This window comes from Narcine bancroftii, chromosome 5 (assembly GCF_036971445.1).
Source record: "Narcine bancroftii isolate sNarBan1 chromosome 5, sNarBan1.hap1, whole genome shotgun sequence".
Classification (NCBI taxonomy): domain Eukaryota; kingdom Metazoa; phylum Chordata; class Chondrichthyes; order Torpediniformes; family Narcinidae; genus Narcine; species Narcine bancroftii.
The window spans coordinates 204,260,583-204,286,561 of record NC_091473.1 but is presented as its reverse complement, the minus strand read 5'-3'; the positions used below and the strand labels follow the sequence as shown (position 1 = coordinate 204,286,561).

The following is a 25,979-nucleotide window of genomic DNA, read 5'->3' as shown; positions in this document are numbered from 1 at the left end:
CATTCCAACTTCAGTGGCTGAATTCTTCCATTATTCCACCTTGGCAAACTCGTTTGCAAAACCTCTTCATCATTTGGATAACCTTGATGGGGAAGTTTCTTCGGCAGGACACTGAAGTGGCTAATCAGAGGGAATCAGTTTGTGTCCAATGAGCAACAAATCTCTCTGAAACCAACAAGAACTTTCCTGAGCGGTAACCAATGATCTTTAAGCACCAGAGCCTGGAGAAAATTCATAAATGTTAAATTCTGTGCACAGTATAAGAATTTCCTGATACTGGTGAACTTGGAGAAGTGAATGATTATTAAAGCAAAGAACTTTCCGGAACATGCACACATTACATACATGTGCGCTTAGAATTAGAAGGGGGTTAAGTTAGGTTAATAGCAATTAGTTAAAGTTTGATCCTGTTTTTATGTTTAAAGAAAATTAAAAGCAACTTTTGTTTAAGTAACTACTTGTCTTGGTGAATTTCTATTGTTGCTAGGTTTTGGGGTCCTCTGGACTCGTAACAGTCTGCTTGGGCAACATCCAACTAAGTACACGTCCGGGGCCCCACAGAGTTCAGAAACCCTGAACGGAGAATGGGATGTAGTGAACGCAACAGTTTCCCACATGCAACACATGTATTTCCTGTCTCTTGTATACAAAGCGATTGTGTTGCCTGGCGTATAATGGTACAGTACATACATAACTTATAATATACATGTCTTGATAGTCATAATGAACACCTGTTTCTGGTTTATGTATATAATGTATGCCAGATGTCCAGTTTTAGGCTGGACAGTCTGCTTTTTGATCCCTCTGTCCAGCACCACCTAAAGCCAGATGTTAATTTTCCCTCCATTTAGGGGCACCTCAAATGGAGGACAAATTAATAGGCTGAAAAGGGCACTTGCCGGTTAAATGCAGTGGACCCAGCCGTGTTCTTTCTCATGCAAGTACCAGCTGGCGCAGGCATGATGGGGGGAATGGGTGACGGCGGTGCACGGCAGGTAGGCCTCCCCCATCACCCCCCCCCCCTCCACCGAGAGACTTTCTGACACTGACCCTCCATGTCCTCAGTTCTGGCACATTTGAAATGGCCACCCTAACTGTACTTTCTATCGTAATTTTAACGTGAACTTTCCATGCTTACAAATAAAAAGTTTACAGTATAACAGAGTATGTTTAAAATGCGGAAAAAAAATTTAATTTAGTGCAAGTTCAGTATTTTGTACAGTGCAGAAGTGTCCCACCCAGCTCTCAGTTAGTCCTGCACACTCCGATTGTGGTTAAGTACACATTGCATATGAGTCAATGTATACAGTCAAGCATATTTACAAAGTATATTACATATCCAGTATTGTTAAGTATTAACCTACTTAACCCATATATTGACAGATACATTAGCTGAATACAGTACTGTATGTGTACAGTATCTTGGCTATTTAGTCCATACAATACAGTATAGGTACACAATCCTTTATCCGGAAGACTTGGGGGAGAGTGTGCTCCGAATTTCGGATTTCAAAACAAAAGCCAGCTGCCCCAGATTTAAGCCCACCCGAATTGTGCTGCCATGTCCATCCCCTTCCAGTCACACTGGTGTCTCTCTCCTCCTTGCCCACCTGAGTTGCGCTGCCATTTCTCCCCTCGCCCACCCGAGTCGCGCTGCCATCTCTCCCCCTTGCCCACCCGAGTCGCGCTGCCATCTCTCCCCCTGCCCACCCGAGTCGCACTGCCATCTCTCCCCCCGCCCATCTGAGTCGCACTGCTGTCTCTCTCTCTCTCTCTCCACTGTAACAGCACTAGGAAAAAAATGCCGGATTTTGGAGCTTCCTGGATTTTAGAGGTCCAGATAAAGGATTGTGTACCTGTACCCCATATAAAAGCATAATATGCTTCAGCACAGAAAACAGACCATTCTGGCCCTCTAGCCTGTGCTGAAACATCATTCTGCTCGTCCCACTGACCTGCATCCGTTCCTTAACCCTCCAGCCTCTCCCATCCAAAACCTGAAGAGTGAGCCCGCATTTACGTCAGTTGACACCTCGTTCCACACTCCCACCACTCTGAGTGAAGAAGTTCCCCCTAAACCTTCCCCTTTCACCCTAAAGCCATGTACTCTCGTATTTATCTCTCCTAATCTCAGGGGAAATAGCCTGTACCCCTCATAATTTTGTAATCCTCTATCAAATCTCCACTCATTCTTCTATGCGCCAAGGAATAGTCTCTCTATATATATAGCTTTGCTAAGTATATAATACGGTGCTCGCATTACGTCCCAGTTCACAGACCGTATCCCACAGCGCCCTGACTGAGCCACTTGGCCCATCGTTTCCAGCCCAGTGGCCATCAAGCCATGACGTGGCGGCCACCTCATGTAACCATTGGGGCGGGATCGGCACCAGCCGGGGAGGCAATGGGGGAGATTGCGCCCATTGATTGGTCGATGGCTCTTAAGTCCCGCCCCCTCACCCCGTCCGGGTGAGTGCGTGGCAGGTCCAGCGATGACGTTCCGGACGACCCTGCACCCGCCTGTCTTGAACTGCTTCCATTGCTGGCCGGCGACCGTCAGCGAGATTTTTCTACCCCTTTCTCCCCGCCAGTGACAGAGCGCGGAGGAGGCAGGCGTTACAGCAGGCGAGGAAGCCGTGTCAGGTCAAAGGCCGGGTTCAGGCGTCCCCGAGGAGGTGAAGGGGTCCTGTGGGGGTCCTGGTTGCTAGGTTTCAAAATGGCGGCAGGAGGAAGAGGCCCGAGGCGTGCGGGTGGCGGGGCGGCTGCGGTGCTGCTGTTGCTGCTGGTATGGGGATGCGCGGTTCCGGGCCGGGCGGCCGTGGGAGGCGGCGGCGGGCGCTACGAGCCGGGCCAGGAGGTGCCGCTCTACGTGAACAAGGTGGGGCCGTACCACAACCCGCAGGAGACCTACCACTACTACCGCCTGCCCGTCTGCCGGCCCGCCCGCGTCCGCCACCGCAGCCTCAGTCTCGGCGAGGTGCTAGACGGCGACCGCATGGCCGAGAGCCTCTACAAGATCGCCTTCCGCCGCGACCACACCCGGCAGAAGCTCTGCGAGTTGCAGCTGGACGCGGCGCAGGTGCGGGGGGCGGGGACTAGGTTCAGGAGGTGTGGCAGGGACTGGGGGCGGGGTCTAGGTTCAGGAGGTGTGGCAGGGACTGGGGGCGGGGACTAGGTTCAGGAGGTGTGGCAGGGACTGGGGGCGGGGACTAGGTTCAGGAGGTGTGGCAGGGACTGGGGGCGGGGACTAGGTTCAGGAGGTGTGGCAGGGACTGGGGGCGGGGACTAGGTTCAGGAGGTGTGGCAGGGACTGGGGGCGGGGACTAGGTTCAGGAGGTGTGGCAGGGACTGGGGGCGGGGACTAGGTTCAGGAGGTGTGGCAGGGACTGGGGGCGGGGACTAGGTTCAGGAGGTGTGGCAGGGACTGGGGGCGGGGACTAGGTTCAGGAGGTGTGGCAGGGACTAGGTTCAGGAGGTGTGGCAGGGACTAGGTTCAGGAGGTGTGGCCCAGGCTGGGGGTGTGACAGGGGCGTGGCCCTGGCTGGGGGCATGATAGGGACTGGTGGCGAGGACAAGAGTTAGGGGCCGTGACTCTTTCCCAGAAAGAGGGTGTGATTAGAGGCAGGGCGGTGACCTGGACGGGGACATGCCAGGTCAGGCAGGCGTGGCCTGGGCAGGGGGTCATGGTTGCTCCCCAACAATGACGGACCCCCCTCCCTCCCCCGCACTGCCTGACTCTCTCCCCGCATTGACCTGAACCCCTCCCCTCCTCCACAATGACTCTTCCTCTCCACTCCCCACATGACCCTCCTCTTCTCCCCCACACTGACACTTCCCCCCCTCCATCCCCCAGATCGAGGAGCTGCGTGAGGCTGTTGAGGAGCTCTACTACTTTGAGTTTGTGCTGGACGACATTCCCATCCGCGGCTTCGTGGGCTACCTGGAGGAGAGCACGTTCCTGCCGCACACTCATAAGGTGGGCCTGTGGACTCACCTGGACTTTCATGTGGAGTACAATGGTGACCGGGTTATCCACGCCAATGTCAGCGTGCGGGACGTCAAGCCCCAGAGCCTGGATGAGCTGCGGGCTCCGGCCTCCATGACACACACCTACAGCGTGCGGTGGCATGAGACGAGCCTGCCCTACCAGCGGAGAGGGGAGCGCCAGCGGGACCACAACTTCTTCCCCCGCACCCTGGAGATCCACTGGCTCTCCATCATGAACTCCATGGTGCTGGTCTTCCTGCTCACCGGCTTCGTGCTGGTCATCCTGATGAGGGTGCTGCGCCGTGACTTTGCCCGCTACAACCTGGAGGAGGACGGTGCCGGCGGAGGGCTCCTCACCTCCTCCCCTGGACAGGACTTCGAGCAGGCCGACAATGGCTGGAAGATCATCCACACCGATGTCTTCCGCTTCCCGCCCCACAGGAGCCTCCTGTGCTCTGTGCTGGGTGTCGGGGCACAGTTCCTCACCCTGGGCACAGGTGAGTGTGTGGGGAGGGAGGGGGCTGGGGGAGAGGGGGATGGAGGAGGTGGGGATGTGTGGGGAGAGAGGGAGGGGGCTGGGAATGTCTCGGAAGCTGTGTAGGGAAGGGGTGGGAGGGAAACTGGGGGTTGGTATTGCAATGGGAGCCTGGGGGCTGTGAGTATGTGGGGAGGTTTGGGCTGGAAGTGTGTCAGTGGGAAGAGTGGGAGACAGATCAGGAAGAAGTTTGGACTCCCGCCCCCCCCCCCCCCAAACCAAGCAACATTTTGGTCAATCCCTCTTTGTGTTCTCTTTCCTACCCATGCCTCCCCCTCCAATGGGTTCAGACTGGAGGTAGGCAGGCATGGATAATGTGAGCAAAAGGGCTGTCTTGTGATTAACGTTTCAGGCCTGGCCCCTTCGGCAATCTGGAAAACAAGACAGATGCCTTAATAAAAAGGTTGGGGGAGTGGGGTAATGGGGGAAGAAGAACATTGCAGAACAGGCCCTGTGGCCCATGGTGTGGTGCTGATCTCAATAACCCTTCCCTCCCTCACTCCCATTTTAACTCTTGAGCTTCCTTTATTCCATGTGCCTGTTCAAGTAATTTAAATGTACCAGCTCCACCACCAGATGTCAGATTTATTGTCAGAGTACATACATGACATCATATACTTCTCAGATTCTTCTTTCAGCAGGCCAACCAGAATTCTTTTTTATTGGTAGTTAAAAATAAACTAAAGTGTAAACATGTAAACAAACAAATGTAAACAACTGTGCAATACAGAGAGGAAAAAAAATCAATAAAGAGCACAAGTCAGAGTCCTTAAATGAGTACCTGATTGAGTTTGTTGTTGAGGAGTCTGACGGTGGAGGGGGAGCAGCTGTTCCTGAACCTGGTGGAGGCACCTGTACCTCTTTCCTGACGGCAGCAGCGAGAACAGAACGTGTGCTGGTGGGGGGCGGGGGGGGGGGGGGTCGCTTCCTGTGTACTTTCTCGATAGTGGGGAGCATTTTGCCTGTGATGTCCTTGCTGTGTTCACAACCTGTTGCACCACCAGCAATATCTGAGCTTCTCATAATCTTGGAGACTTCTGTTCTTTTCTATTTTTCCATTTTCTTTTATTCACCGTTCCAAAATGCAAAGCCCAGGCTCTGTTAGTTTTGTTTCATTATCCTGGTAATTTTCCTCTACACCCTCCCTGAAGCATCCACCTTCTTCCTGTAATGAGGCGACCAGGCCTGAATGTGGTCTTGAACCCATTTCCCCGATTTGGGAGGAGGTTAGGGGGTGATAAAGGAGGGAGAGAGAGCCCATTTCTGTGTTGTACGACTTTGTGACATTTACCCGCCACCTGTGCCTTTCACTCCGTTCGTGTTCAAGTTCATTATCACCTGACTGTATATATACACCCAATCGAATCTGTGTTTCTCCGTTGCACAGCTCCTAATAATCATGTAGAAAAATATTTTGGGATTATTTAGTCGGCCACAGGATACTGTTCAACAATCTCGCAGCCTGTAGGAAGAAGCTATTTCCCACCCTGCCAGCCCTGATTTTGATGCTCCTGTACCCCCTTCCTGATCGTAGTGGCTCAAAGATACTGTGTGCTAGATGGAAAAGGGTCCTCAATAATCCTCTGAGCCCTCTTTAGACAACACCCAGTCAATGTCTTCTCGGCTGTGGTGATGACCCTCCAGTGCGATCCTTTGCAGTTACCATCCCACACGATGATGCAGCCAGACTGGACACGCTGTATTGTGCTCCTGTAAAATGCTGTCATGATGGGGGGAGGTAGCCTTGCCCTTCTCAGGAAATGTAGGCGCTGCTGCGCCTTCCTAATGAGGAAGTGTTGTGGCGCACTCCCCCTCCCCAGACCTGAGAGGAGTACGATGTGCGGGTGCATTCCCCAACTACATCCCCAACCTGTGTGTGTTTGGTCCCGGCAGGCATCATCGCCATGGCGCTATTGGGGATGTTCAACGTCCACCGCCACGGAGCCATCAATGCGACAGCCATCTTGCTGTATGCCCTCACCTGCTGTGTGTCCGGATTCGTCTCCAGCAACTTCTACCGCAAGATTGGTGGCGAGCGGTGGGTATGGAACATCATCCTGACCACCAGTCTCTTCTCAGGTATGGGATGGGTGAGAGTTGGGGGGGTGGGGTTAGGGAGTGGATGCCTATTCCCAGGAGGAGAGGATGACTGGGACAGACATCCGTTCCCAGGAGGGGTGAGGGGGTGAAGGCACAGATGCCCATTCCCTGGTGAAGAGTGACAGGAACAGATGCCAGTTCTCGGTTTGGGGGGGGTGGGGTGGGGGGGAAGGTGACAAAGATGGACACCTGTTCCTGGGAGAGGGGTGATGGGGACGAATATCTGTTCCTCTGTTCCCAGAGTGGGGGGGGGGGGAAAAGGGTGGCAGGGACAGAAGAGAGTTCTGGGTGACAGGGACGGACACCTGTTCCCAGGGGAGGGAGAGGGGTGACAGGGACGGATGCCTGTTCCTAGGGGAGGGGTGATGGGGATGCCTGCCCGCTTCCTCCCAGTGGGGTGCAGGTGGCAGGTCAGTCAGCTCCGCTGCTCCTTCACCAGGTCTGTCTCTTGGCAGCTCCTTGTTTCCTCACCTGGAGCGTCATCAACACGGTTCATTGGGTGAACGGCTCCACCCAGGCACTGCCGGCCACCACGGTCATCCTGCTGCTCACCGTCTGGCTGCTGGTCGGCTTTCCCCTCACCGTCATTGGTGGCATCTTTGGCAAGAACAGGGCTGCCGGCTTCGACGCCCCTTGCCGCACCAAGAACATTGCCCGGGAGATCCCTCTGCAGCCCTGGTACAAGGGGGTGCTGGTGCACATGACCATCGGGGGTTTCCTGCCCTTCAGGTAGATCCTTCTGCTCTCTAGTCCGCCCCTTGTTGCCCCCCCAGCCCCGGTCCACCCCTCGTTTCCCTAGCCCCGGACAACCCCTCATCCCTTCCACCCAGCCCGGTCTGTCCACCCCTAATTTCCCCCAGCCCGGTCCATCCCCGCTCCTTCCTTCTCCCCACCCATATTTCTCTCCTCACCCTCACACCCTCACACCCTCCCCCCCCCCCGAGTTGCAACACTGTTACTAAACCTCTCCCCCCCAATTGTGATTCAGTTACTAACCCCCACCTTGTTCCCTCCCCCTCCAGTGCCATCTCAGTGGAGCTGTACTACATCTTCGCCACCGTATGGGGCCGGGAGCAGTACACCCTCTATGGCATCCTCTTCCTGGTCTTCGCCATCCTGCTCAGTGTCAGCGCCTGCATCTCGGTCGCACTCACCTACTTCCAGCTGTCGGGCGAGGACTACCGCTGGTGGTGGCGTTCTGTCTTCTCCACCGGTTCCACTGGATTCTTCATGTTCCTCTACTCCATCTTTTATTACTACCAGCGCTCCAACATGTCTGGTGCCTTGCAGACCCTTGAGTTCTTCGGCTACTCCTTCCTCACCTGCTACGTCTTCTTCCTCATGCTGGGCTCTGTCTCCTTCTTCAGCTCCCTCCAGTTCATTCGCTACATTTACGTCAACCTCAAAATGGACTGAGGGGTAGTGGAGGGGAACTACACACTCTCCCCCCACCCTCCCTGAGAATACCTACCACAACTGCCTCCTTTCCCTGGACTGTTGAATGGTCTCTACCTGCACCTCGAGAGACAGGCCCAAGAGATGCTGATCAGCCTCCTCTCCCTGGGGAAAGGGAACTAAATGGCTTTTCCTATCCCCAGGGATAGGCCTGAGAGGGCTGAATGGTCTCCTGTCCCCAGGGACAGGCTCAAGGGGCTGAATGGCATCTGATTTCCCCTGTTGGACAAGCCTGAGTGGGGCTTAATGGACTCCTGTGGGACAGTTCTGATTGAGGCTGAATGGCCTCATCCTATTGCCAGTGACACTGGCCTGAGAAGGGCAGAACAAATCCAAATATCCCTCCAGGAATGGCCTTTCTTATACACCGTGGGAGACCCAGGGGGTCAGGCCTGAGAGAGGCTGGGCACCTACTCACATCCCTGGAATGGATTATGATCCCCAACCTCCAGCTTCTGCCCACCCCACTCCCCTCCCCATATACATGCCCTCTCTGTCTGAGTGTTGGCAATCCACGTATCATGAGTGGGATTGGGTGAGGAGAGAGAGAGAGGTGGGGGGGGAGTGAGAGAGGTGGGGGGGGAGTGAGAGAGGTGGGGGGGTAGTGAGAGAGGTGGGGGGGGAGTGAGAGAGGTGGGGGGGGAGTGAGAGAGGTGGGGGGGAGTGAGAGAGGTGGGGGGGGAGTGAGAGAGAGGTGGGGGGGGAGTGAGAGAGGTGGGGGGGGAGTGAGAGAGGTGGGGGGGGAGTGAGAGAGGTGGGGGGGGAGTGAGAGAGGTGGGGGGGGGGAGTGAGAGAGGTGGGGGGGGAGTGAGAGAGGTGGGGGGGGAGTGAGAGAGGTGGGGGGGGAGTGAGAGAGGTGGGGGGGGAGTGAGAGAGGTGGGGGGGGAGTGAGAGAGGTGGGGGGGGAGTGAGAGAGGGTGGGGGGGGAGTGAGAGAGGTGGGGGGGGAGTGAGAGAGGTGGGGGGGGAGTGAGAGAGGTGGGGGGGGAGTGAGAGAGGTGGGGGGGGGAGTGAGAGAGGTGGGGGGGGAGTGAGAGAGGTGGGGGGGGAGTGAGAGAGGTGGGGGGGGAGTGAGAGAGGTGGGGGGGGGAGTGAGAGAGGTGGGGGGGGAGTGAGAGAGGTGGGGGGGGAGTGAGAGAGGTGGGGGGGAGTGAGAGAGGTGGGGGGGGAGTGAGAGAGGTGGGGGGGGAGTGAGAGAGGTGGGGGGGGAGTGAGAGAGGTGGGGGGGGAGTGAGAGAGGTGGGGGGGGGAGTGAGAGAGGTGGGGGGGAGTGAGAGAGGTGGGGGGGAGTGAGAGAGGTGGGGGGGAGTGAGAGAGGTGGGGGGGAGTGAGAGAGGTGGGGGGGAGTGAGAGAGGTGGGGGTGAGTGAGAGAGGTGGGGGGGAGTGAGAGAGGGGGGGGAGTGAGAGAGGGGGGGGGAGTGAGAGAGGGGGGGGAGTGAGAGAGGTGGGGGGGGAGTGAGAGAGGTGGGGGGGAGTGAGAGAGGTGGGGGGAGTGAGAGAGGTGGGGGGGAGTGAGAGAGGTGGGGGGGAGTGAGAGAGGTGGGGGGGAGTGAGAGAGGTGGGGGGGAGTGAGAGAGGTGGGGGGGAGTGAGAGGTGGGGGGGAGTGAGAGAGGTGGGGGGGGGTGAGAGAGGTGGGGGGAGTGAGAGAGGTGGGGGGAGTGAGAGAGGTGGGGGGGGGAGTGAGAGAGGTGGGGGGGGAGTGAGAGAGGTGGGGGGGGGGAGTGAGAGAGGTGGGGGGGGGAGTGAGAGAGGTGGGGGGGGAGTGAGTGAGGTGGGGGGGGGAGTGAGAGAGGTGGGGGGGAGTGAGAGAGGTGGGGGGGAGTGAGAGAGGTGGGGGGGAGTGAGAGAGGTGGGGAGGGAGTGAGAGAGGTGGGGAGGGAGTGAGAGGAGGTGGGGGGGGGAGTGAGAGAGGTGGGGGGGAGTGAGAGAGGTGGGGGGGGAGTGAGAGAGGTGGGGGGGTGTGTGAGGTGGGGGGGAGTGAGTGTGGTGGGGGGGGTGTGAGAGAGGTGGGGGGGAGTGAGTGAGGTGGGGGGGGTGGAGGTGGGGGGGGGAGTGGAGAGGTGGGGGGGGGTGTGTGAGAGGTGGGGGGGAGTGAGAGAGGTGGGGGGGAGTGAGAGAGGTGGGGGGGAGTGGAGGGTGTGGGGGGGTGTGAGAGGTGGGGGGGGTGAGTGAGGTGGGGGGGGGAGTGAGAGTGGTGGGGGGGAGTGAGAGAGGTGGGGGGAGGAGTGAGGTGGGGGGGGGTGTGAGAGAGGTGGGGGGGAGTGAGAGAGGTGGGGGGGGGTGGTGAGGTGGGGGGGGGGAGTGAGGTGGTGGGGGGGGAGTGAGAGAGGTGGGGGGGGGGTGAGAGAGGTGGGGGGGGAGTGAGAGAGGTGGGGGGGGGAGTGGGAGTGGTGGGGGGGGAGTGGAGTGGTGGGGGGGGTGAGTGTGGTGGGGGGGGGGGAGAGGTGGGGGGGAGTGAGAGTGGTGGGGGGGGTGAGAGTGGTGGGGGGGGAGTGGAGAGGGTGGGGGGGTGTGAGGTGGTGGGGGGGGAGTGAGGAGGGGGGGGGAGTGAGAGGGGGGGGGTGGTGAGAGAGGGGGGGGGAGTGAGTGAGGTGGGGGGGAGTGAGAGAGGTGGGGGGGGGGGTGTGAGAGAGGTGGGGGGGGAGTGAGAGAGGTGGGGGGGGGAGTGAGAGAGGTGGGGGGGGAGTGAGAGAGGTGGGGGGGGAGTGGAGAGGTGGGGGGGGGGGAGTGAGAGAAGTGGGAGGGAGTGAGAGAGGTGGCAGCCTGGAGAGAGGGAAGGGGGTCGGAGAGGGGAGGTGGTCAAATGAGAGGGGATAGTAAGGAAGTGGGCACGCGAGAGGGAGAGAATACCTCCAGCAGACAAAACTTTCCTCCTCTCCTCGAGATCCCCTGCCTTCCCCCCTTCCCTCCTCCCCGTGTAACATATGTAACATTATAAATAATTATTTGATGAGGGAATGAGATTTTTTATGAACTGTAAATGGGGTTTTTTGGTCCTTTGTACAGCTGTGCGTCTCCTTGTGGACAGTTTGCTCATCGTCTGATCAACGCCTGCCTTCCAGTAATCATTTGCACAGACCCACCGATCTTTTAGTCCTGTTGGTTTACAATTTTATTTCAGAGAATGTAATTGCGACCTGGTTGTCTTCTCTCCTGTTGGATCATAATTAAACGTAAGAAAACCCACCCTCCTCAGACATCCCTTGGTGCCAAACTTGCAACTCCAGTACATTGTCAAACAGGACTGCCTTTGCTGAATCCACACTGCGTCCACCTGATGGATCCATTTCACTCCAGACAGCTCGCTATTTAGAACATAGAACAATACCATGCAGTGCAGGACCTTTGGCCCTCTATCTTATGCTAACCCATATATTAACCATATAACAATTACAGTATGAAAACAGGCCCCTCTTGTCCGCACCAATTTAAGTGATCTCCATTAGTTCCACCTACCTGCTCCTTGTTCATAACCCTCCAATCCCCTCCCATCCATGCACTCATCCAACCTGCTCTTAAATGATAAAATTGACCCTGCTGCAACCACCTCTTCCGGAAGGTCATTCCACTCAGCCACCACTCTCTGAGTTGAGAAATTTCTCCTTATGTTACTTCTAAACTTTAGCCCCTAACCCTTTTCTTATGACCCCTTGTTCCAATCTCACTTACCCTCAAGGGGAAGAGCCTATTCACATCTACTCTGTCTATCCCCCTCTTGATTTTAAATACCTCAATCAAATCCCCCCTCAACCTTCTATGCTCCAATAAATAAAGACCCAGTCTACTCAATCTTTCTCAGTATTTGAGATTCTGCAATCCCGGCAACATTTTAGTAAATCTTCTCTGCACCCTCTCCACCTTTAATTTGGGGACCAGAACTGCACACAATATTCCAAACTTGGCCTCACCAACACCTTGAACAGTCTCAACATCACCTCCCAGCTCCAATATTCTATGCTTTGCTTTATAAAGGCCAGCATACCAAAAACCTTCTTCACCACCCTATCTACATGGGAATCCACTTTCAAGGAACGATGAACCATTATTCCAAGATCTCTCTGTTCCTCTGCATTCCTCAATGCCCTCCCCTTCACTGCATATGTCTTATTTTGATTATTCTTCCCAATATTCCTTAGAAAAAAAGTACTAAACCCTCCCTACCCCGTGACCTTCTATTTTTCTTTCATCCATGGGTCTGTCTAAGACTTTCTTAATCCCCAATGTTTCAGCTTTCACAACCATCCCCGGCAAGGCATTCCAGGCCCCCTCAACTCTCTATGTAAAAAAGACATACCCCTGATTGTCTCCCCTAAACTTCGCTCCCTTCACTTTGTACACACGTCCTCTGGTGTTTGCTATTCCCAGGGAATCAGACGCTGGCTGTCCACCCCATCTATGCCTCTCATAATCTTGATCTTCTCTCATCCTTCTACACTCCAAAGAGATAAGTCCCAGCTCTGCTAAGCTTGAGACCTGTTCCCCAATCCAGGCAACATCATGGTAAATCTCCTCTGAACCCTCCGATACGGAGGTCACCAGAGATTTGGAGAGTTGCAACATTACCTCCCTACTCCTGAACTCAACCCCCCCTATTAATGAAGCCCAGCATCCCATAGGCCTTCTTAACTATCCTATCAACCCACACGGTGACCTTGAGCGATGTATGAATTTGGACCCAGAGGTCCCTCTTTCATCCTCACTCCTAAGTAATCGACCATTAACCCTGTACTCAGCCTTCTAGTTTGTCCTTCCAAAATGCATCACCTCACACTTAACTAGAATGAACTCCATCTGCCACTTTTCTGTCCAACTCTGCATCTTGTCAACATCCTCTTGTAACCTTTGACAACCTTCAGCTCTATCTATCCACACCTCCTCCAACCTCATATCATCAGTAAACTTACTGACCCATCCTTCCACCTCTTCATCCAGTCATTTGTAAAAAAAAATATCACAAAGAGCAGGGGTCTTTTAGCACTCCACTAGTCACCGACCTCCAGGCAGAATACTTCCCTTCCACTACTACTCTGCCTACTTCCTCCAAGCCAATTTTTTATCCATACGGCCAAGGTTCCAGTAATCTGCACCTCATGCCTTTGTGGAGGAGTCTCATGGGGGACCTTGTCAAAAGCCTTGCTAAAATCCATGTGGACCACATCAATTTCTCCTTTAAAAAATTATAGCTTTGAGCATTTTCCCAACTACAGATGTTAAATTAACTGGCCTGTAGTTCCCTGCTTCTTGCCTACCTTTTCTGAACAGTGGTGTGACATTCATTATCTTCCAATCCACTGGGATTTGCGCAGAGAATTTTGGTAAATTATCACCAAAGCCTGGACTATAACGTGCCATTTCTTTCAGTCCCCTGCAATGTATTCCAACAGGACTGAGGATTTATCTATCTTTAGACCCTCCAGTTTTCAGAGTACGGCCTCTTTAGTCATAAATATTACATCCAGGTCTTCACCTCCCATAGTGTCCATGACACCTGTCCTTGGCAGGGTAGGCCTGTCCTCCACCGTGAAGACCAACACAAAACAGTTTTTCAAAGCCTCGGCCATTTCCTCACTACCCAATATCAATTCCCCCTCCTCTTCCTCCAAGGGACCCAACCTTCTCTCTTTTGTATTTTATACAATTATAAAACCTTGTGCTGTCCATTTTTATATCTCGTACTAAATACCCTTTCTCATGGGCCCCTTTCCCTTTCTTTCCTGATCATTCGTGGATCTTTGCTGCTCTTTAGGTTTCCCACTGTTCTTGGCGAATATGCCCGAACTTTTAGTTTGATGCATTCCTTTAGTTCCTGAGTTACCCAGCACTGCCTGTCACCACCCAGACTTTTAACTGGAATATACTTTGGTTGAGAACCGTGAAAAATCTCTGCAAGCCCCCTCCCCCAACCATTTCTCCATATCGCCATGTTCCCAGTCGACCCACATCAACTCATCCCCCTGTAGTTTCCCTGGTTTTAGAGTGAGCTGTTGTATGAGAAACTCAGTCGTACTGAAGAGAATCCCTAACTACAGGATGGCTAATTTTACCCGTCTCATCGCACAGGACCAGGTCCAAGGTGACACCCTTGTAGGTTCTAGAAAGCCATCCCGTATGCATTTGATGAAGTCCTCCTCAAGGTGACCTCGACCACCTGATTCACCCAGTCCATGTGCACATTAAAGCCCCCCCCCCACCGATAACTGCTGTTCCACCCTCACAACCCTCCGATATTCTTTGGTTTATTGCCTGAGCCACTGTAATGTTATTGGGTGCCCTATTCCCACCTGATCTGTTCCTAATCTGCCCAGATGAACATTTTTGCTCCTCAGATCTTGCATCATCTCTCACTATTGCCCTGATTTCATCCCTGACGAAGAGCTGCCCCACCTTCCTGCCCTTCCGTATTACCTGGTGTCCATGGATATTTAATTCCCAGTCCTCCCCACCCTGCAACCACGTTTCTGTGATGTCCACTGAATCCTACCCCCTTGATTGGATTTGTGCTACAAAGTTCACGGACCTTGTTTCAAATACGATGGGCCTTCAGATAAAGTGCCCTGATAATCATTGTGCTTTTCAAATCTGGTCATCTCTGCCTCTCTGGCACTTGACTTTTAGCCCTTGGCTCTTTTTCAACTTTATCCTCACTTTTCTCTTTCTCCATCCCTCTGTAATCTGTCCATCCCACCCTCCCCAATTTAGTTTAAAGCCCCATCCAAGGTCCTAGTTGTGCAGTTCGCCAAGATCCAGGTCCCATCACGGTTCAGTCAGAGCCCGTCCCCTTTGAACAGTTCCTTCCTTCCCCCATTCACTTTGTACAGATGTACAAAATAAAAATATTTTATTTTTGATTTTTACAGAATTCAAACAGTTCAAGCTTTGCAACATCCATACACACAACCACAGTCTGTACTTATCCCCTCCCCTTCACCCATCGCTACAAATACACGAAAAGTTTATCTCAATACCAGTCATCCTGAGGCTTCGAACCCCAACCAAAACCAGAAAAAGAATCAAAACCCTGAAAGGAAAAGCACATTGTCTGTGCTTGGTCCCTTTTCCGTACTCACACTCCCCGTCTTGTCGTGACAGGGTGTTACCTTATTCCTTTTTTTAATTTAAGGTGGGGGGGGGGAAATTAATCTATTCCATTACCTCGGTTTCCCCAATATCCTCACCCCCTCTTCCTTCTTGTCCTTTGACACATCATTATCATTTGTTCCTTTTGTTTTCCACCAACCCCTAGCGCAGATGTCTGTGTATGAAACAAAACGTCAGCAAAGTAAAACCAAAAAAGTCTATTAAAACACCCCCAACCTCCTCCCTCCCCCCCCCCCACCCCCCCGCTGGTTTACTTTTATCCACCCCGGCTCCAATAGTTAAGGTGTTGGTGCCATTTTGAGAAGTGCCAATACCCCCATCTACTGCTTAGTCTTCCCACTTGAACTCCACATATTCATTCTTTACTTGATATATACATTCATCTTTAAACAACTGGATGGTTACCATCTTCCCCCACCCCTCCCCAACCATGGTTATCACAATTACAAAATTTATAGTCCATCAGTCCCCCCAGTTCCCACTTTCCCCTTTATTTACATCGCTGACTGGTTTTCTTCACGATGCCCTTGGTGCGTCGGGTCTGGGAAAGATCCTTCGAGATAGCAACTCCCAAGAACCTAAATTTGCTCACCCTCCCCACCTCTGGTCCCCCAGTGATCACTGGATCGTACATCTCTGGTTTTCCCTTCCTGAAGTCAACGGTCAGCTCTGTGGTTTTGGTGCGAGGTTGTTGTTGGTGCACCATTCGGCCAAGTTTTCAGTCTCCCTCCTATACACTATCGCCCCTTTTTATACAATCCACCACCGTGGTATTGTCGGCGAATTTGTAGATGGTGTTGCTGTACTGGGTGTAAAGGAAGTAGAGCCAGAGGCTAAGAACACAGCCCTGTTGTGTTTTGGTACTGATGGAGATTGTAGAGGAGAAGTTGTTACCGATCCTCACTGATTGTGGTCTGGAGGTAAGGAAATCCAGGATCCAGTTACACATTGGGGTGTTGAGGCCCAGGTCTTGGAGTTTTCTGATCACTTTTGAGGGGATGATGGTGTTGAACGCAGAACTGTAGTTGATAAAAAGCATCCTGATGTATCTTTGCTGTCCAGGAGTTCCAGGTCTTTGTGTATAGCCAGTGAGATGGCATCCACATTACACCTGTTGCAATGACAGGCCAACTGGAATGTATCCTCACAGCTCAGACAGGAGCTGATAGGCTTCAACACTAACCTTTCAAAACACCATCACTGTTGATGTGAGTGGCACTGATCAATAGGTTACTGCACTCCTCTTGAGCACCAGTACGATTGAGGCTTGTTTGAAACAGGTGGGTACCACACCCTGACAGTGAGATGTTGAAGATATTTGTGAATATGTTGGTAAGTCAGTTTGGGATTGCGAAGATGGGGCGGGAATAAATGGAAGGAACAACTCCGATAGGTGAAATGGGGTTGTGAAGGAGTTTGCTGCAGATTCAAGGCTCTGGTCAGGTGGATGATGGGGCACCACCACCAGCAGTTTACCCTCTGTCTAGGGTTTCCGGCCACCGCTTCTCCTCCAGGAAGTAGGAGCTGGTCGACACCCACCCATCGACATCACCTGCCTGGACGTGGCTACGTCACCAGCAGCGGGATTCTTGACCAAGGTCCTACTAGATACTCGGGGCGGTTCTCCAGAAAACAATCGCCTAACGTCACACTGTTCATCGGCCCTCCCAACATCCCCAGGTGGCAGCTGGGTCTCTCACACACAGATCTCCAATGTTCCCAAGCTGAAGTCTTCCAGTCCAGGTCATCAGAAATGTCTGCCTTCATTCACAGATGTCACTTCCCCTCCACCACCATCAACTCAGCCTACACCCACATCTCCATTTCCTGCTCATTTGCCCTGGCCCCCTCTACCCCTAGATGCAACAAACACAGGATTCCCCTTGTCCTTACCTACCAGCCTCTGCATCCAACACATTATCCCCTAGAATTTGCAGCACTCCAGCACCAGACACACCTTCCCCTCTCTCGCTTCTGGAGGGACCACTCCCTTGTGCACTTATCCCTTCCCACCACTCACACCTTCCCCTAAAGATGCAGGAGGTGCCACACCTCCTCCCTCGCCACGGTCAATGTGGTCCCGAACAATCCTGCCGAGAGAAGCAAGACTTGTGAATCTGCGAGGATCGTCTACGGCATCCGGTGCTCCCGTTGTGGCCTCCTCTACATCAGGGAGATTGCGTCGCTGAGCACTTTCACTCTGTCCGCACCAGAGATGGGCCTCCCAGTAGCCAACCATTTCACTTCTGTATCCCACTCCCATACCTACATAGCCGCTTTCAGGTGATAGAGCTGGGAGAATGCGACTCTGGAGCCAGCTGCGGGTGTGTGCGAAATGAAATTCAAGTGGCAGCGCTGAAAGCACCGATCTGGCACCTGAAAGGTCCGTAGCAGGGAGAGGCTTCGCAGAGCAAATGCCGGCTCCTGTCTACTGTGGCCGTAGTCCCGCTTGCTTTCAGGTGCCTGGGGGGAGCGCTCGGAAGCGGAGAATACAGCTTTACGTTGGGGATTTCTGGCCACCTGAAAGTGGCTCATGCCTGTCCATGGCTCTGTCCCACCAAGAACCACCCGCAAATTGGAGGAACGTCTCCACTATCCAGCCGGAAGGAATTACCATCGGCTTCTGCTGCCCGTTCTCCCTCTTCCTCGACCGCCTTTCCTCCAGCTCTCCACTCCCTTTCTGTTGCAGTGGGATTCCGTATCCCGCTGCCAATCAAGCACACACACACACCTATTAGGCAGCAGCTACCCGGAAGAGCCCTCACACTGGAGGCCGTCCGTCCAGCAAAGGGATTTATACATTCAGGCAAGTTAGAAGGTTGTTACAAACTCACGTGGTCTAAAAAAAATTATAGTGTTGTCACAGTGTGCAGGCAGGAGCAGTAGCAGCAAACCCCTTCCCACCTGCAGCCTTTTGATGATGCATCACGGTTGAAGAACATGCTGTCAGAACAAAGAGATAATCGACAAAAGTCAGGACTCAGCGAAACACCAGGGCCCTTCATCTCTTCTGGCGCTGCCGCTCTCCCTCCTTGAGCGCCCCAAGGTTGCTCCAGCCTGCGAAGGGCCCGGAAACACCGAACTCCGACCAGCTTCTCGGGGGTTTCCTATTCGAGACCCCAAGGGGGTCTGCGCCCATTAATGCACGAGGGGCTGCAGGGTCCGGGGAAGCGGAGGCACTAGACAGATCGGACTCCTCTCCCTCCTCCCCTCCGGGTCTAGGTAGCAAGAGATGGGGGCCGCTTGAGACTGGCAGGAAGTTCGTGTCTGGAGTTCGGGTTTAGACCTGACCCTGCGGAGAATCTACGGACACTCCGTGGGGGGTGTGGGTCTCTCTCTGACTGTAAGAGGCGGATCTGCCCATCGTACAGCAGCCACAAAGGGCCCTGCTTATCACTGGACCTTCCCTCCCCATTTACAGACCCGTCCCCCTGCTCGTACCTTGGGGCCGGGCTCCAGCCCCCGAAAGGTCGGTGCTGCAACTCTACAATCTGCGGATCGCGCTCGACCCCACAACCCTGCGTGGTCCTCCAGCATCCCGGCATGCATTGTCTGACCAGGCCCTGTCGTTTCCCCCCCCCCGGAGCCCGGGCGAGGGCGCTGCCAGGTCCTCCACTCCCCGTCCGCCGGCGCCGAGACGGGAGAGTCCTCCCGACATCTCAGGGTGCACTGGCGTCAGTCCCCACCCGGAATTTTGATTGGTTGAGGCTGTTTACACGTGGATGACGTGGTGTCAGCTCCGTCGGCGGAGGGGAGGAGAGGGGTGAGTGGGGAGGAGGGGGGTAGGGCGAGGTGGGGATAGGGAAGGGAGGAGACGGGTAGGGGAGGAGTGGAGGGATAGGAGATGAAGTAGGGAGTAGCGGAGAAGGGGTGGGAGGAGGGGGGTGGGGTTGGTGGGAGGAGAGGAGAAGTTGGGGGAGAAGCGGTTGAGTGGGGAGGAAGGAGGAGGTGGGGAAGAGGAGGGGTGAGTGGGGGGGTGGGGAATAGAGGAGGTTGGGGGAGGAGTGAGGTTAGGGGGAGGAGTGAGGTTAGGGGGAGGAGTGAGGTTAGGGGGAGGAGTGAGGTTAGGGGGAGGAGAGGAAAAGTGAGGTTGGGGGAGGAGTGAGGTTGGGGAGGAGTGAGGTTGGGGGGAGGAGTGAGGTTGGGGGGGAGGAGAGATTGAGTGGGGAGAAAGAGGGATAGGGGAGGGAGTGGGGAGTAGCGGAGGAGTGAGTAGGGAGGAGGGGGGTGAGTGGGGAGTAGTGGAGGGGATAGGGGAGGAGTGAGTAGGGAGGGAGAACAGGATGGAGTGAGTTGGGGATAGGGTAGGGAGTAGGTAGCAGGAGTTTGGGAGAGGGGTTGGGGGTAGGGGAGGAGGGAGTGAGTGGGAGGAGATGAGCAGGGTGAGTAGGTGGGGGAGAGGGGCAGGGCGAGTAGGTGGGGGAGAGGGGCACGGCGAGTAGGTGGGGGAGAGGGGCACGGCGAGTAGGTGGGGGGAGAGAGGCAGGGTGAGTAGGTGAGGGAGAGGGGCAGGACGAGTAGGTGTGGGGAGGAGAGGGACAGGGCGAGTTGGGGGGTGGAGAGGGGGCAGGGCGAGTAGATGGGGGGAGAGGGGCAGGGCGAGTACATGGGGGGAGGGGGCAGGGCGAGTAGGTGGGGGAGAGGTACAGGGCGAGCAGATGGGGGAGATGGGCAGGGCCTTTAGGGGGGAGAGGGGCAAGGCGATTAGGGGGGAGTGAGGCAGGGCGAGTAGGGGGGGCGTGGGGTAGGGGGAGAGGGGCAGGCCGAGTAGGTGTGGGAGAGGGGCAAGGCGAGTAGATGGGGGGGAGAGGGGCAGGGCGAGTAGATGTGGGGAGAGAGGCAGGGCGAGTAGATGGGGCAGAGGGGCAGGGCGAGTAGGGGGCAGAGGGCAGGGCGAGTAGGGGGCAGAGGGGCAGGGCGACTAGGTGGAGGGAGAGGGGCAGGACAAGTAGGTGGTGAGGAGAGGGTCAGGGCATTTAGGGGGGAGTGCGTCAGGGCGAGTGGGGGGGGAGTGGGGCAGGGCGAGTAGGTGGGGGAGAGGGGCAGGGCGAGTAGGGGCAAGAGGAAGGGCAGGGCGAGTAGGTGGGAGAGGGGCAGGGCGAGTAGGTGGGGGGAGAGGGGCAGGGCGAGTAGGTGGGGGAGAGCGGCAGGGCGAGAAGATGTGGGAGAGGGGCAGGGTGAGTAGGTGGGGGGGAGAGGGCCAGGACGAGTAGGTGGGGAGGAGAGGGGCAGGGCAATTAGGGGGGAGTGGGGCAGGGCGAGTAGGTGGGGGGAGAGGGGCAGGGCGAGTAGATGGGGGAGAGGGGCAGGGCGAATAAGTGGGGGGGAGAGGGGCAGGGCGAATAGGTGGGGGGAGAGGGGCAGGGTGAATAGGTGGGGGGGAGAGGGGCAAGGCGAATAGGTGGGGGGAGAGGGGCAAGGCGAATAGGAGGGGGGAGAGGGGCAAGGCGAGTAGGTGGGGGGAGAGGGGCAGGGTGAGTAGGTGGGGGAGAGGGGCAGGGCGAGTAGGTGGTGTGGGGCAGGGGGAGTAGGTGGGGGAGAGGGGCAGGGCGAGTAGGTGGTGTGGGGCAGGGGGAGTAGGTGGTGTGGGGCAGGGCGAGTCGATGGGGGGAGAGGGGCAGGGCGAGTCGATGGGGGGAGAGGGGCAGGGCGAGTCGATGGGGGGAGAGGGGCAGGGCGAGTCGATGGGGGGAGAGGGGCAGGGCGAGTCGATGGGGGGAGAGGGGCAGGGCGAGTCGATGGGGGGGAGAGGGGCAGGGCGAGTCGATGGGGGGAGAGGGGCAGGGCGAGTCGATGGGGGGAGAGGGGCAGGGCGAGTCGATGGGGGGAGAGGGGCAGGGCGAGTCGATGGGGGGAGAGGGGCAGGGCGAGTCGATGTGGGGAGAGGGGCAGGGCGAGTAGATGGGGGGAGATTGGCAGGGCGAGTAGGTGGGGGAAAGGGGCAGGGTGAATAGGTGGGGGGAGAGGGGCAGGGCGAATAGGTGGGGGGGAGGGGCAGGGCGAATAGGTGGGGGGAGAGGGGCAGGGCGAATAGGTGGGGGGGAGAGGGGCAGGGCGAATAGGTGGGGGGGGGTGGGGCAGGGCGAATAGGTGGGGGGAGAGGGGCAGGGCGAATAGGTGGGGGGAGAGGGGCAGGGCGAATAGGTGGGGGAGAGGGGCAGGGCGAATAGGTGGGGGGAGAGGGGAAGGGCGAATAGGTGGGGGGAGAGGGGCAGGGCGAATAGGTGGGGGGAGAGGGGCAGGGCGAGAGGGGGAGAGGGGCAGGGCGAGAGGGGGAGAGGGGCAGGGCGATGAGGGGGAGAGGGGCAGGGGCGAGAGGGGGAGAGGGGCAGGGCGAGAGGGGGAGGGGGGCAGGGCGAGTGGGGGAGGGGGGCAGGGCGAGAGGGGGAGGGGGGCAGGACGGGAGGGGGGCAGGGCGAGAGGGGGAGGGGGGCAGGGCGAGAGGGGGAGAGGGGCAGGGCGAGAGGGGGAGAGGGGCAGGGCGAGAGGGGGAGAGGGGCAGGGCGAGTGGGGGAGGGGGGCAGGGGCGAGTGGGGGAGGGGGGCAGGGCGAGAGGGGGAGGGGGGCAGGACGGGAGGGGGGCAGGGCGAGAGGGGGAGGGGGGCAGGGCGAGTGGGGGAGAGGGGCAGGGCGAGTGGGGGTGGGGCAGTGTGCAGGGTGAGTAGGGGGTGGGATGGTTTCATTTATTTCTGGCCTTTGTACCCTGTGTGTATCTGTAACAATAAAGTCCCATTATCCTCACTCCCCACACCCACATTCACTCTCTCTCTCTCTCTCTCTCTCTCTCTCTCTCTCTCTCTTCACACATATCGGGATTGAAGCTAAAACTCTGTGCTTCTCAATGCTGGTCTTTTGGGAGATGGTTGCCCCACCTCCCACACTCCTTTTGTCTGCCCCACCTCCCACACTCCTTTTGTCTGCCCTGTGATTGATTGTCCACCCCCTCCACACTGCTGTGTGAACGCTGGCAGGGCTGCCAATGGCCGTGTGGAAGTTGATGGACTCCCAGAAGGGAGGCAAAGGGCAAGTGCTCAACATGAAGGCTTATCAGTCAGAATAGGGAGGGAGGGAGGGGTGGAGACGGCTTCAGAAATAAACACGTCTGGAAACACAAAGTGGGAGGTGTCAGAGAGAGTAGTGGGGTCAGAGGGTTGGGGGGGGAAGGTGGAGTGAGTGGGTATCTGCAGGGGTAACCAGTCCTGCGGGAGGGAGGAGTGGGGGGTGTCAGAGAGAGTAGTGGGGGGACAGAGTGTGTGTGGGGGGGGGGGGCGGGAGTGAGTGGGTATCTGCAGGAGTAACCAGTCCTGCGGGGAAGGAGAGGAGAGGGAAGAGTGGGAGGTGTCAGATAGAGTACTGGGGTACAGTGTGTGGGGGAGGGGGGTGTGGAGTGAGTGGGTATCTGCAGGGGAAACCAGTCCGGGGTGGGGGGGGGGGGAACAACTGTGGTCAGACATATCAGCCACCCCACCCCACTATAGTGACAGCCAGAGCCCAGGTGCTGAACGAAGCGATCTCCAGGCCTTGTGGCAAATGGTGATGGGTCTAGGGTTGTGGGAAGAGGGGTGGCTCGAGAAGGGTGATGAGCAGAAGGAAACGGCTGGGGGGCTGGGGGCTTCTTCCTCCAGAACAGCTGCAGGGCTTCTTCCTCCAGAACAGCTGCAGAACAGTGACCTTCCTCATCCCCTTTCCCCCCACCCCCCCTAGGAACATGGCCAGGGTGTTGGCAGGAAGAGTGTGCGTTGTGACAGGAGCGTCCCGGGGCATCGGCAAGGGCATTGCCCTTCAGCTGGGAGAGGCAGGGGCCACCGTCTACATCACAGGCCGGAACATGGAGAGCTTGCGGCAAGCCGCGAAGGAGGTGAGAGGTCACGGTGGGGGAAGAGGTAGTGCAGGTTCGACGCCTGGTCAAGCAGGATGATCCCATAGCTATGGACAGGAAGCGAGGGCCTGTGGTTTTTATTCAACGATTACACATGAATGCACAAGTGTAGGATGTCAGGATATGTTCGAGAGGATCTCAGGTGGACATCCAGGTACAGGGATGCACGGCGCTCCACAGAATGTTACATCTCCCCCAGCGAGGTGTCCGCCCACCACCCTCCCAACAGGAGGCCCAGACACTTCGCCCAGTTAATTCCAGCAGAGGATGCAGATGGGAGTCGGTTCCCATCCCCTTGTTAGGCACTCATGCGTCCCCTGGTCGGTCACCATGAGGAGGACATCCTGCCCACGTGTGGCTCCTGAAGAAACATTCTGTCCACGTTTTAAAAAGTGAGAGGCAGGAATGCCTCCGTGGGGACAGTTGTTGGTTCCTCTGTCCCCACCACCGGTGAGACATCAGGTCAGTCCTAATGTGAGCGAGCTGTCGGGGTCGATCCCAGAGTTGGTGAGACGTCGTGGGTCGATCCGGTGTCAACAAGACATCAGGGTCAGTCCCGGTGTCAGCGAGACATTGGGGTCGTTTTTGGTGTCAGCAAAGTGTCGATGTCTAACTCCCTGCCTGTGACTGGCAGGTGGAGAGCCGTGGAGGGAGGTGTATTGCCGTGCAGTGTGACTCAGCGAAGGAGGAACAGGTCGTTGCCCTGTTCGAGCAGCTCAGGAGAGAGCAGCATGGAGCCCTGGACATCCTGGTTAACAATGCCTACTCTGGGGTGAAGGTCCGTTGGAGCCCAGGCTCTTCACCCCATCGCCCCTCTGATCCCAACTTCCCCACCCACATGCCCCATCACCCCCCTGGTTATACTCTCACCTCTCCATTCCCCCTGATTTCCACCTGTCCCTTAGTCCCTCCACTGCCCCAACCCCATGGACCCCCCCCCCTCATTTCCCCACCCTATTACCCCCACTCCCCACCCTGCCCCGTCGACCCCCCCCCTCTGTCGGTTCCCCTCCCCATTACCCACACCCTGCTCTATCGATTCCCTCCCCATTACTCCCACTCCCCACCCTGCCTCATCACCCCCCTCGGTTCCCATCCCCGTTACCCCCACTCTCCACCGACCCCCCCGTCGGTTCCCCTCCCCATTACCCACACCCTGCCCTATTGATCCCCTCCCCATTACTCCCACTCCCCACCCTACCCCATCAACCCCCCCTCGGTTCCCCTCCCTATTACCCCCAATATCCATGCCCCATCATCACTTCGCACCCTTCCCACTGTCCCCTCTTGCCCCCACCTCCAAGCCGCTCAATGTGTTCCTTGTCATGCCCAGACCATCATCGAAAACAGAGGCAAATGTTTTTGGGAGATGGCAGCCTCGACCTGGGACGACATTAATGACGTAGGACTCCGGTGAGTTGGGTGGAATAGAAATGACCCCACCCCCAAACACCTGCCCTCTATTTCTTGAAGCTCCCAGTCAGTGCCTCTGCCCCACCAGCCCCTCTCAAACCTCAGTATATCACCACTCCATCCTGCCCTGCCCATTGATTCACCCCTTCTCCTGGTTGCCATCTTGGAAGGGGGTGAGAGATGGATGGGGGAGAGAGAGAGAGATGAGGGGGGGTTGGAGAGATAGATGGGGAGAAATAAGAGAGAGGGGAAGTGATGCCCCATCAATAACTTCAAAGACTAGGAGTTGTGGAGAAAGTGATAAGCTTTTATTCACTACAGAATGGATGTCTGTCCATGCCGGTCGCCTGTCCTGGACTGAGGAAGGGGATGTAGGACAGTTGCCTTTATTCAGGGATCAATGGGAGGAGCCTCAGGCACAGTCAGCAAGGGGCCTGTCCTAGCACAGCCAAACCTATATATAGTGATTTACCACATTCACCTGCGTTTTAGAAAGAGTCCGTCTGGCAGGGTGAAGTGAATTAAATGTTCTTACAAGTTGAGTGGTTTGGTGTTCTGGTGTACATGCTGCAGTGCAGTTATTGAATCCTGGTTGGTCTGGGACAGCAGTATGTTGCTGTAGGTGTCGGCTTAGTGGGTGCGTGGCGATGGATCTGACGTCATCCACGGGGTTAACATGCCATGGCATTGGTGCATCATGGTTAGCGATAGGTGTCAGGGTTGCAAGTTGGTCGGGAAAGGTCTTGGGGACTCCTGAGGGAGACCGTGTCCTCGTGCCCATCAGGGTAAGCTGCATAGGTGTATGGGAGTTGGCGTGGAGGAGATGGACATTTCTTTTTTTTGAAGATTTTATTTATTCAACATATATAATGTCAAAAATTAAGTACAATAAAATAATAACAAATATATGCTGAAAGAATTTATAAAAACTACAAACTACAAAAAAAACCCTATTAACCCCATTTTCCTCCGAAACGAAAATATAAAATATTTCATTATAAAACGATAACAAGTAATTAATTTGGATTGTATCAGTTGACATTCAAAGGCCTTAAAAACATCATAAAGTTGTAATATTCTTAGGGAAAACTTCACTGATCAAGAAAGAAATTAATAAAATCATCATTTTAATTTCATTATTTTTGCATACAGACCCCAAATTTGCAAAAATGAATACAGCTATGAATTTCAGTGTCCCATCTCTCTAATGTTAATGAAACATCAGATTTCCATGTTACAGTGACACATTTCTTTGCTATTATTAAAACCAATTTAACATACTTTAATTGGGACCAGAGCAGTCCCAAGCAAGGAACAGCAGAGGAGAGGCAGGAGCAAGTCCAGTGACTGAAGGTGCTTCTACCACCGGACGTGGGGCACCGAGGCCCAGCGATGCCAGTCCCCCGTGAGTTCCAGGGAAACGACAAGGCCAGCCGTCGCTGATGGCCACAACAACTGGCTACCAAGAGAGCCTCCTGTACGTCTGGGACCGCCTGTCTGGCAGACACTTC

General features: G+C 55.7%; 1 protein-coding gene and 1 long non-coding RNA gene across 17 annotated transcripts in view; one reads left to right on the top strand and one right to left on the bottom strand.

Moving 5' to 3' along the window:
* The first annotated feature begins 2,634 nt into the window (after positions 1-2,634).
* Positions 2,635-25,979, top strand: part of tm9sf1 (transmembrane 9 superfamily member 1) — a 43,872-nt gene continuing 20,527 nt past the window's right edge. The window contains exons 1-7 of one of the 16 annotated variants that reach the window (XR_011358228.1): positions 2,641-3,079; positions 3,854-4,484; positions 6,416-6,601; positions 7,078-7,351; positions 22,881-23,034; positions 23,690-23,833; positions 24,389-24,468. Coding sequence is in view for 15 of the 16 variants with exons in the window: in XM_069940759.1 (XP_069796860.1) it covers positions 2,717-3,079; positions 3,854-4,484; positions 6,416-6,601; positions 7,078-7,351; positions 7,645-8,038 (1,848 nt within the window). In the remaining variant the exon portion in view is untranslated. Of the gene's footprint in view, positions 3,080-3,853; positions 4,485-6,415; positions 6,602-7,077; positions 7,352-7,644; positions 8,651-11,084; positions 11,265-17,896; positions 17,995-18,750; positions 18,940-21,888; positions 22,200-22,880; positions 23,035-23,689; positions 23,834-24,388; positions 24,469-25,764; positions 25,906-25,979 lie in introns of those variants that run through there. The other 15 variants (XM_069940752.1, XM_069940753.1, XM_069940751.1 and 12 more) reach the window with 15 other exon arrangements.
* Positions 14,283-18,925, bottom strand: LOC138764618 (uncharacterized). Its single transcript, XR_011358229.1, has 3 exons — positions 18,618-18,925; positions 18,011-18,119; positions 14,283-15,330 (listed from the first exon to the last, which is right to left on the bottom strand). It is a non-coding gene; the product is annotated as an uncharacterized lncRNA (long non-coding RNA).